This window comes from Biomphalaria glabrata, chromosome 11, assembly GCF_947242115.1.
Source record: "Biomphalaria glabrata chromosome 11, xgBioGlab47.1, whole genome shotgun sequence".
NCBI lineage: Eukaryota > Metazoa > Mollusca > Gastropoda > Planorbidae > Biomphalaria > Biomphalaria glabrata.
This window is the reverse complement of record NC_074721.1, coordinates 14,894,832-14,907,230: the sequence shown is the minus strand read 5'-3', so window position 1 is coordinate 14,907,230 and position 12,399 is coordinate 14,894,832. Positions and strand designations below refer to the sequence as shown.

The following is a 12,399-nucleotide window of genomic DNA, read 5'->3' as shown; positions in this document are numbered from 1 at the left end:
TCTTCTGGAATTTAGAAATACTCCAAGGCAAGACACAAATCTAAGCCCAGTACAGATGTTTTTTGGTCGGATGACTCGAACACTGATACCAAACAAAAGGAGTAACATTAAGATTTCTACATGTCAAGAGAACATTATGAGAAGGAAAGAAAAACGTCAGATGAGTGTAAAAACATCTTATGATAAGAGGTCAAGAAATTTAAGTCAGCTGAAAACTGGACAGATGGTCTATTTCCAATCTCCTAATGACCCTACATGGAGACGTGGAAGAATCCAGTCTCAAGTCAATCAGAGAGCTTACATTATTCGAGGTGACAATGGTGCAGTGTACCAAAGAAACAGAGTACATATTAACCCGAACAGAGAAACAGAAGAAGATATATTTCCCGATACTGATAACAACATACAGGACAATAGAACTCAGGATCAACACGTTCGCCACTCATCAACTCATCATTCCCTGCGACCAAGGGATCAGTTGAAGAAACCGACAAGATTCAATGACTATGTGTCTTAATGAACTATTGAATGTTGATTTTTAAATGTGATATGTTTCATATTGATTGAAGCGTATACATGTATGTTATGTTTAGTTGTTTATGTTGTGGTTTTGTTTTATTTTTTTTTCTATGATACTCCCCGAAATGTTTTATTTTTTTTATTTATTTTTTTTAAAGAAAAGGGGATGTTGATATGGTGCGCAAAGGTGCACGCGTTCAATATAATAAAGTATCATTCTCCGCCATGACACTATTGGTTGTTGTTTGTTTATTGCTGACTGTGAACCTAGATCATAATTAACAGGAATCACTGAACTCGACGAGTCAGTTGGGATTTAAATAGGCCAGAAGCTTTTTAAACGAAACAAACACATCCAATTTTTTACCATGCGATACGAAATGATTTCAGATCCACTCATTAAGGAATGTATTCGTGTAGCGGCAGTGTAGCCAGTCAAGTATGCATGTCAAACATTTTTTTCTTTGACAATGTATGTATGGCTCCTTCTATCTTGGAAAACTATGGATGTGCCCAGATCAGTCATTGGTTTTAGTTTCTTCTTGTGACGGGGCCGAATCTGGAGTGACTAATCGAGACCAATCATTCTAGAAGGACTCAACACTGGCATGTGGGCAGTTTAGAGCAATAGCTCGTTGCCACGTCGAACAGACCTGTCCTTATTGGAGACACGAGCTCTCCAGGAGATACCCAATATGCATTGCTAGCGGCGTAAGTGAAAACTATTTAATCTCTTGATGCATGTATGTTGACCAGATCTCATCATAAAGAAAAGTGCTCACAATACAGGTGTTGTAGACTAGCATTTGGTTGCAGTGGTCAATTTGGCATTTTCCCAGACACGCTAGGAGAGTTTTGTCATTGCTGCAGAAGCTTTTCCAACTCTTTTTGTTAACTCGTCTAAATTTAGGTTGCTGGCGATAACTGATCATCCCAAGTATGTAAATTTATGATACATGTTGTCATGGGCGTAGCCAGGGGGAGGGGGGGTTCAAATCAACCCCCCCCCCCGAAATGAAATCCCCCACCCTTGGGGGGGGGGGTCGGAATTTAGTGAATGATTTTTTGCTTTGATTTTTTTTTTTTAGGTGAGATTTTAATACTAAACCATCACTTGCCCCAGCACAACCAATGGGGTTTTGAGTTTAAAACCCCCTTCTAGGGGGTTTTGAGTTTAAAACCCCCTACCAGGGGGGTTCGAGTTTAAAACCCCTACCAGAGCGGTTCGAGTTTAAAAACCCCTACCAGGGCTTTTGAGTTTAAAAACCCCTACCAGGGGTTTTGAGTTTTAAACCCCCTACTTGGGGTTTTTGCAGTTAACTCCCCCTCTTCTATAAAACAAAACAAAAAAATGCAAACGAAAATCCCCTAATTCCAAGAGCACAGTTAAGGGAGATTTTGATTTTAAAACCCCCTCCAAAATTTACGATAAACTCCCTCGTCAATATAAAAAAAAAGCTAATTACGCACTCAAAATGTTATGAGCGTAGCTAAATGGGTTTTGACTTAGTTTTGAGTTTGAACCCCACTTCAGCGGGGTTCGAAGGTAAAAAATACCTCTTTAATAATAAAAACAAAGCAAATTATACACTCAAAATGTTACGAGTGTAGTCAAAGGGGTTTTGAGTTTAAACTCCCCTCCAGTGGAGTTTGAAGCTAAAAAGTACCTCTTCAATATAAATAAAAGCAAATTACTCACTCTAAAATCTATGAGCGTAGCCAAAGGGGTTTTGAGTTTAAACCCTACGCCAGGGGGGTTTGAGGCTAAAAAAGACCACTTCAATATATATAAAAAAAAAGCAAATTACACACTAAAATTATTTGAGCGAAGCCAATTTAATCGGGGGTTTTGCGTTTAAACCCCTCTTCTACAGATGGCGTTTTTTTTTTAAGTTTAAAACCCCTTTAGATGATTTTGACGATAAAACTTCTCTTTTCGATATAAAATCTAAAGCAAACTACAGTCACTTAATTCCAAGAGCGTATTCAAGAGAGGTTACACATTTTTACCAGTGGCAGGGCTCCCTTAATAAACTACAGTGAATAGTCATCTGCCGAAATTGAAAAACACTAAATGTTGCTCAACAAAGATGGCTAAGACAGATTTTAGGAGTCAGTTATAGAGATCGGGTTTAAATCAAGGAAATCCTATGCCGAACTGGGAGTCGACCCCATAGTAAGATTGTGAGAGAGCGACGCATGAGGTTTGCGGGACATGTTCTCCGACAAAATGAATTACGCATAAGAAGAGTTGCAATGATATCCTAGTACAACTTGACGCCACTCATTCATTGAGGTCCTCATGGCAGGTAGGAAGAGGCTTCAGACATTACCAGTGACAGATTTTTATGGAAACAGCTTGACGTCAAATGCTCCGAACGGCGCGGGAGGGTCTAAGTCAGTAAAAATAGCACATTAGGTTTTTGAAATAAAACTTTTTAATAGCAGGAAAATGCAGTGTAGATACCTCAGAATATGCATTTTGTTGGCTTTCAATACCAGAAATAGTGCTTGGCGGCGGGGCTTCGCCCCGCGTTGGGGGAGCTCCTAGCGCTCCCCCAGACCCCCTTGGTAGTAATGGCGGGGAATCTACAATTTTCCCACTAATTCATGGAACAACCCATTCTAGGGCACATTCTTCCGAAAGAATGAAGGGTCAGAATGCAATAAAGAATATGTACACACACACACACACATAAATAATACATATAAAAAAAAAATTTCGCGTTTCCACCCCACCCCCCCCCCCCCGAAAAAAAATCCTGGCTACGCCCATGCATGTTGTAGATCTACCTGCCCTAAAGCCAAAATGTGACTCAGGATAGAATCGTTTAGACTACCTCTGCAGCCAGTTTAATGTTACTCTTGCATAAACCTTTCCAACTATGCTAATCAGTGAAATAGCCCAATTACTGTTACAATCAGAGCGGTCACCTTTATTTCTTAGAAATATTGACTATGTTTGAATCTATTAATTCCTGGGGGACCATTCCTTGGCCCCAACACAATAATGACTTTGATCATAACTCATGTTGCGCTTCCCCCCCCCCCCCAAACTAACGTTTGATATAGATGGGGGGGGTAAGTGCGGGGGGTAAAGGGTAGTGAGTAAAAACTCTGTGTCCCTTTCCTCTGATTACATTTTCCTGGAGAAAAAAATCCACTATTTGGTTAAGGTTCTGTATCCTCTTTAGTCCCTTGAATTATTTTTGTTAAACCTTTAAAAAAAATAAATTTAGCCTATTTTAATTTGATTTTGAGCTAAAGAAATACAAATAGGTTACAAAATATAAATACTAAAAATAAAGCATGTCACTTGTCTAGATCTGTACAACGGAACTCCTACCCAGTGCTATGGTCTATTTTTCAACAGTGTGTTGTGTATACATGATTTTATAGAAAGTTTTCTTGCACTCAGTGGGTATGTATTTTCTTGAGACAAGGTTTAAATTAGTTTATGCATTATAGAACTTATATTTTTTGTTTAAAACGTTTAAAATAACATTTGCGAAAAAACTAAAACAGTAATTGGGTTGATACGTTATAATAGTATATAAACGTGTCTCTAGTTGACTGCTATGTTCCCAATATCTTATAAATTCCACGTATCCATGAATTAAACTAGTGGAACGTGTTCATTTGAGAAAAAGAAATCTACCCTTATGGTACTTAGCACTAAATAAGAACTTCTACATATTTGTCCTAGTATATGGGATAAGAAATATGCCTTTATCTTCGTATTTTTCTAAATATTTTATTAGGTTGTGTGTTGTTGTTGTTTTTTTGTTGTTGTTTTTTGTAAGTTATGGTAAGTTGTGGTTCAGTGTTAAATCAAGTCAAATGTTTAATCATTACTTTAATTCTTTATCTTTTTTTTACTAAGATGTCTAAGTTGTTTTTTTTTTAATGCCACGGCTCTATTTTTGTCTGTTCCAGTTTCTTAATTTTTATTTGAGGGGGTTCAAAACAGTGAATGCATTTTCAAAGATTGGTCAGCCAAAGTTTAGTTACATTTTTAAATTATCTTGTTTGTAAAAGAATATGTCTTTTAATAAACCCAAATGTTTTATTTAATTTTTTTTTACAATAATTTTCTCAATATGACCATTTTATAAGTTTTCTTTTATTACAACACATATGTATTTTACATTTTTAGTCAGTGTAAATAGTTACAATTTTTTTTTTGCATTCAATGTTAGCGAAAAAGCATACACAATATTTTACCATGCTCACACCTTGTAGTATTTTAAGTTTCAGCATCACTGCCTGGTCTGTCAACCTGAACATAACAAATGTTTTTAAAAACTTGATACAATTGTAAATGCTGCTAGTAGGTTCATGGGTGACCTGCAGACCGCACTTAGACACCTGTTTGGGTGAGGCGTTGTAGGTTCAAGGGTGACCTGCAGACCGCACTTAGACACCTGTTTGGGTGAGACGTTGTAGGTTCATGGTTGACCTGCAGACCACACTTAGACACCTGTTTGGGTGAGACGTTGTAGGTTCAAGGGTGACCTGCAGACCGCACTTAGACACCTGTTTGGGTCAGACGTTGTAGGTTCATGGGCCACCGGCAGACCGCACTTAGACACCTGTTTGGGTGAGGCGTTGTAGGTTCAAGGGTGACCTGCAGACCGCACTTAGACACCTGTTTGGGTCAGACGTTGTAGGTTCATGGGTGACCTGCAGACCACACTTAGACACCTGTTTGGGTCAGACGTTGTAGGTTCATGGGTGACCTGCAGACCACACTTAGACACCTGTTTGGGTCAGACGTTGTAGGTTCAAGGGTGACCTGCAGACCGCACTTAGACACCTGTTTGGGTCAGACGTTGTAGGTTCAAGGGTGACCTGCAGACCGCACTTAGACACCTGTTTGGGTCAGACGTTGTAGGTTCAAGGGTGACCTGCAGACCACACTTAGACACCTGTTTGGGTCAGACGTTGTAGGTTCAAGGGTGACCTGCAGACCGCACTTAGACACCTGTTTGGGTCAGACGTTGTAGGTTCAAGGGTGACCTGCAGACCACACTTAGACACCTGTTTGGGTGAGACGTTGTAGGTTCAAGGGTGACCTGCAGACCGCACTTAGACACCTGTTTGGGTCAGACGTTGTAGGTTCATGGGCGACCTGCAGACCACACTTAGACACCTGTTTGGGTCAGACGTTGTAGGTTCAAGGGTGACCGGCAGACCACACTTAGACACCTGTTTGGGTCAGACGTTGTAGGTTCATGGGCGACCTGCAGACCACACTTAGACACCTGTTTGGGTGAGACGTTGTAGGTTCATGGGTGACCTGCAGACCGCACTTAGACACCTGTTTGGGTGAGACGTTGTAGGTTCATGGGCCACCGGCAGACCGCACTTAGACACCTGTTTGGGTGAGACGTTGTAGGTTCATGGGCCACCGGCAGACCACACTTAGACACCTGTTTGGGTGAGACGTTGTAGGTTCATGGGCCACCGGCAGACCACACTTAGACACCTGTTTGGGTGAGACGTTGTAGGTTCATGGGCCACCGGCAGACCACACTTAGACACCTGTTTGGGTCAGACGTTGTAGGTTCATGGGCGACCTGCAGACCACACTTAGACACCTGTTTGGGTCAGACGTTGTAGGTTCATGGGTGACCTGCAGACCACACTTAGACACCTGTTTGGGTGAGACGTTGTAGGTTCAAGGGTGACCTGCAGACCGCACTTAGACACCTGTTTGGGTCAGACGTTGTAGGTTCAAGGGTGACCTGCAGACCGCACTTAGACACCTGTTTGGGTCAGACGTTGTAGGTTCAAGGGTGACCTGCAGACCACACTTAGACACCTGTTTGGGTCAGACGTTGTAGGTTCAAGGGTGACCTGCAGACCACACTTAGACACCTGTTTGGGTGAGACGTTGTAGGTTCAAGGGTGACCTGCAGACCGCACTTAGACACCTGTTTGGGTGAGACGTTGTAGGTTCAAGGGTGACCTGCAGACCGCACTTAGACACCTGTTTGGGTCAGACGTTGTAGGTTCAAGGGTGACCTGCAGACCGCACTTAGACACCTGTTTGGGTCAGACGTTGTAGGTTCAAGGGTGACCGGCAGACCGCACTTAGACACCTGTTTGGGTCAGACGTTGTAGGTTCAAGGGTGACCTGCAGACCGCACTTAGACACCTGTTTGGGTCAGACGTTGTAGGTTCAAGGGTGACCTGCAGACCACACTTAGACACCTGTTTGGGTCAGACGTTGTAGGTTCATGGGCCACCGGCAGACCGCACTTAGACACCTGTTTGGGTCAGACGTTGTAGGTTCAAGGGTGACCTGCAGACCGCACTTAGACACCTGTTTGGGTCAGACGTTGGGATAAGTATTTTGGGCTTAGAAAGTCATCCCCCCCCCTTCTTCATGATTTTGACATTGTGCCATTACGGGAAGATATGGTCCATTGTAATACTGAAGAGGAAAGAGATAAGCCAGCCGCCCCCCCCCCCACACACACACACATTTGCTGTCAAAGCCATGTCGTGGTTAAGACTGTTACTTTATACAACGTCTGCTAATCCTGCCAATTCTCTATAGAATTGTCTTCCTTTTTAATGCTATTCAAGTAAAATCAATAAAGAATGTTGGGCTTTGGAACTGGAAACGAAATAATCTTAGTATTACACATTTCGGAGAAAACTGTTAACATTCTTGGCATTCAACCCTTTTTTATAGACTTTTCATTTTGTCTGTTTTTTTTTACTGAATAAAGCCATTAATTTTTCGTAAGAATTCGAGCAAGACTTAAGCACTGGAAAGAAAGATTTTCTTGCCCGGAATTCAGTGAAATAAAAAAATCTTTATTTATAACTATGTTACAGTGTTTGAAAAATGATGCTGGAATATTAGATTTGATACCCACTCCTGACTATTTTCACTCCGCCTCTACACCTACCGGAGCCAATGGGCTGAAAGAAGCAACGAATGTTTTGGGCGGCAAATACATTTCATCGAGAAACAAAGTTACAAAGAAAGTTTGACCTAACGGATGTCATATAAGGATTATCTTATTGATCTCATTGTTTTTTAAAGGGTCAATCTCTTATTCAAAGCCTCAAGAAAAAAAAATTCCATTAAAAAAGCGGGTGTAATCGTCGCAGTTCACTCGATAATATGAAAAACTACTTATTACTTGTTGTTTTAAATTATGTTCCACTTATATGCATATTAAATAGATTTTTTCTCTTTAAAAAATATATACATTTTTTGTGTAAATGTAGTAGTTAGTATGACAGAACTTACTTAACTTAGCAATACATTTGTAAAAAAAATGTTTTTGATAAAAAATCTAAAACTGTTTGCATAAATGTGTTACAAATATGGTAAATAGTCATAAATAGCCTTCCGTGTTTGTTACTATTAATAGTGAATAGTTATAAAAATGGTTTATTTTTATGAAAAAAACTGCTTGCATAGTTGATTTTAAAAAATTAATTTTTCGCTTTCAGAAAAGAAAAAAGCAGCCGTTGCATCGGAACATTGAAAGGTCTAAAATTTCATGATGTCGGATTTTTAATATCTTTTCTAGTTTACGAGATCTAAATGAGACGGACGGACGGACAGACAGACCACGCAAAACTAATAGCGTCTATTCCCACTTTCGAGGGCCGCTAATAAAAGTTGACATCAATACAAAATTATACGCCTGTGCATTGGCTTTTTCTTTGGTGTACCCGGTATACAGAATCCGGAAGTACTTCATATAGGTATTACATTTAACGTGAGCTCCCTCCAGACCTTTTTTTTTAATCAGTGTTAGATTATGGATAGCAACATTTGTAACCATTACCTAAATGAAGTCCAGATTTGTGTATAAGTTATTATCATTAATTACTATTTCTTGTTCTCTCTCTCTCTCTCTTCTCTCTCTCTTCTCTCTCTCTCTTTCTCTTACTTTTTTTTTCCCTTTTTTTTTATCTTTTCGTCTCTCTTGTACCCTCTCTGTTTTCTTTCAGATCTCTTTTTTTCTCTCTTCCTCTGTCTTTTTACCTCACTGTTCTCTTTCTTTCTCTCTATTTTTCTTTCTTTTTTTCTCGTTCTCTATCTGTTCTCTTTCTCTCTCTCTCTCTCTTTTTCTCTCTTCCGCTCTTTAATTAAATCTTTTTCTGTGTATTATTGTTCTCTTCTCTTGATCTGAATCTTTTTGTATTTCTTTTTCATGTTTATACAAACGTTTTTTACTTTTACAACGCCCTGGCTAGCAATAGGGAAGAACTCCTCAATGCTGTGAAGAGACGAAATCTGAGCTGGTTTGGTCCTATTGTAAGTCATAACTCACTATCAAAAGTCATTCTTCATGGTACAGTGGAGGGAGCACGAAGAAAGAGTCGTCCAATGACAAGCTGGCTGGACAATGTACAAGAATGCTAAGAACGCGAATTGTCACAGCACCCCTACGACAAATGTCAAGGGACAGGTGAAGTGATGAGGTACATGCCTACACCTTACACATATGATATCATATAATATATGTTAGTTGTCTTTTATTTTATTTCAACGTTATATTGTATTATTCTTTTGTGTTCCCTTCTCAGAAAGACACAAAGATAAAGGCACATTCCTCGTTCTATAAGCCAGAACAAATCTGTACAAGTACTCCTTCTTCCCTAATGCTATTATAGCATGGAACGGGTTGCCTGAGCCAGCCAGGAAAACCAGTGACTTGGCAGAATTTAAGTCATTGGTTAACATGCATGACTAGATGCATGACGCGTTGGACGTAAATGTCTTCTTTTTTTAAGTAACGTCTGTATAATATAAGATAAGAAGACTACTCACTCATCACTCATGATTTTCACATTGATACAATCTTCTGATGACGTTAATGCTTCAAGCATTTGAGTGTGTCGACTACCTGCCTATTAAACATGTCGCTCTGTTATGTAAAATGTTATAACCTAGGAGCAACTCAAGCTAAGTGTTCATAGTGAAGTGTTAGGTACAACTAGATAACATGGTGCTGATCGTTATAGTTTCATTATGTTCGCTTAGCTTCGTTACCGTAGGACAACTTCTCCTAACAGACTTGATCAATAGCAGGAATTTCTCAGAGGCGAGGAATTTAAGCCGAGTTAAGGCACATTATTGCCAGATGCCTGAAAGTTATGCCGGGTATATCACAGTAGAGAAACAGCTGAAACATCATCTGTTCTTCTGGTTATTCCCATCCTTTCACAAAGTGAACACATCCCCGCTGGTCATTTGGCTACAAGGTGGGCCGGGCAGGTCCTCTATGGAGGGCTTGCTTTGGGAAAACGGACCACTACAAATTGTTGACGGCCAAAACTTAAAAGTTCAATGTAAAGCGCGGGAAACTTCTTGGACCGAAGCAATGTCCATGCTTTATATCGACAGTCCTGTTGGAACTGGATTCAGCTATGCCGAAAATGAGACTGCAGTAAAAAGAATCGGACAAAGTCAAATCGCTAAAGATCTTAGCGGTTTTTTACACCAATTTTACATCTTATTTCCAGAGTTCAAAAGCAATGATCTTTATATCGGCGGAGAGGGCTATGCTGCTAAATACGTCATTTCATTCGCGCATCGACTCCACCGAAACCATTATAAACATTCTAAGCTCCCATTCTCAGGGATATATCTAAGTGGTCCCTTCTTCGCTCCAGAAATCCAGATCAAATCTTCTCTCGACTTATTATTTGCAGTGGGTGCAATCTCATACCAGGAGCTTCTAAGTCACAGAAAGGAGGCTGACACTTTTTTCAATTGGGACAGAAAAAACAAAAATGTTCAAGATGAACAAATGTTAGATGCCCTGATGAAGAGCCTCCGTCCTGGCAATCCGTCAGATAATTTCGCATTGAAACATTACAAAAACTTCGGAGTAACACAAAAACTGGTGAATGCAGATCTAAAGCCGTATCTAAACGTCGGAGGACGAAATTTTAATTTTTACGATGATAAATTATCTCAGAGGTTAATACAAGATTTTAGATTTTCGTCTAAACTTCAGTTGGCGAAACTATTGCAATATTACAAAGTGCTGGTGTTTTCTGGGGAGTTTGACGCCCTGTTCAGCCCATCTATGGTGGACTTTGGTCTAATGTCCACTCCATGGTCTTCGCAAAGGGATTTTAATATTTCGGACAGGACTGAATGGAGACAGCAGCGGAAGCTGTTAGGTTATTACACACACATTGATAGACTCTGTCGTGTAATCATAGAAGGGGCTGGCCATCTGACTTCCTTTGATAAACCTAAGACAACGTTGGACATGATGAATCAATTTATGCAACATGGATGTATACACTGAAATTATTCTTTTATCTTTTAGTTTTTTATCGTCTTGATTGTTGTCCAAAACTTGAAAACATAAGATCATAAAAATCCAGAAAAGTGAACCTTGTTCTAAATTACCATGAGTTAAAAAGAAGTAATAATAATTCACAGTTAAAGTAGGTCTTCAAAGATACAATCTGGCAATAGTTCTTGGACAATGTCAAAAAGTGGTCTTGACATTTAGCTCTTACTTTTGCTACAGTGGCAGGTTGGTATTAATGGGTGTAAAGTGTAAAGAATTGGTAGGCCTAATTGTTTTTAAGAGATCAGTTGGTATTTTAATTTTTCAATCAATTGTTATATTTGCTTTAAATCGAGAATACAGAATTTCAGAAACTATTAGAAAAATACAATGTGATTTCTTTTTCTTGATGAAAAAAATACTAATATTATACTACTGTAATACCGAATGAATAAAAGGGTTCTGCTATTAATAGTTATGATGCGTCGTAATTTGATAAGTATTTCCATTTTTTTCTTTAATGATATATGAATATATGATTATCACTTTGTATCCCCTTTAGCCTTTAGTTTATTTTTTAGTGTGTTCTAGACGGCAATAAACAGTTTTATCTCTTAATGACAATGTCGTTTGTTATCAATGACTTTCTTATTGCGTTGCCTTACGATTCGTGATTGGATTTCGACTTTGAAAAATTGTGCAAAGTTTCAACTTCATCCGAGAAAGGTAAATATTTGCAAAAGGATCCACCAAGACAGACAGACAGACAGACTGAAAGAGTTGAAAGAGCTTTGTAAAAATATATGGACATCCAGGGCAGATAATTAAAAATTATGTGCGTTTCAAATTAATAGATCAATTACTAACCTTTGATTCCGCATTTTCCCCTTGTGTGTAATTGTGTTATTAAATCATGGTCGTATCTTTTTTGGAAGAAAAAAGTTCAGCGTCTTAATTTCCCCGACTTCAAGTGCTATTTACCTCCCTTGACCAATTGTATTTCTAATCAAGGTTCGGTCATATCGTGGCGACTACGAAACAAAAGCTGGGGCGGGGGTGGAATTTTGTAAATGGTTACAAATTTCTACCAGTCGCTGGGCTCCATTAATAAAGTGCAGTGATTAGCAGATTTGGTTTTTGAAGTAAATTTTTTTCCATAGCAGGATAATGCACTGTTGATACCTCTGAATATGCAATTTTTTTTTAAATACCGGAAATAGTGCTTGGCGCCGGAGTTCTGGGCGGGAGATCACAGCGCTCCCCCTGACCCACCTGGCTGGCAATGGAGGGGTGTCTACTGTCTTTCCACTAACTCCAGAAGGAACCTATTCTAGGGTACTATAAACTTATTCTAAAGGAATGAAGGATCAAAAGTAAGAAAGATTAATTACTAACACACACACACACACATATATATATATATATATATATGGGTTCCCCCGCCCCCCCCCCCCTCCAAAAAAACAAAATCCTGGCTACGCCCATGAACAACACCATCTTGCACTTGCCTGCCTGCGGACACCTATGGTGGGACGGGTGATACAGAAGTGTGAGAAACGTTCGAGACAGTAAAGAATGTAAGTTTGTAATGGGC

The 12,399-nt window shown here is 39.5% G+C and overlaps 1 protein-coding gene across 1 annotated transcript; it reads left to right on the top strand.

The window, feature by feature from the left end:
* Positions 1–3,823: 3,823 nt before the first annotated feature.
* On the top strand, positions 3,824–11,423 carry LOC106053952 (venom serine carboxypeptidase-like). Its single transcript, XM_056004905.1, has 3 exons — positions 3,824–3,940; positions 8,749–8,976; positions 9,082–11,423. Exon 3 carries the CDS (start codon positions 9,501–9,503, stop codon positions 10,815–10,817), a length of 1,317 nt encoding a protein of 438 aa, XP_055860880.1. The 5' UTR covers positions 3,824–3,940; positions 8,749–8,976; positions 9,082–9,500; the 3' UTR covers positions 10,818–11,423.
* Positions 11,424–12,399: the final 976 nt, after the last annotated feature.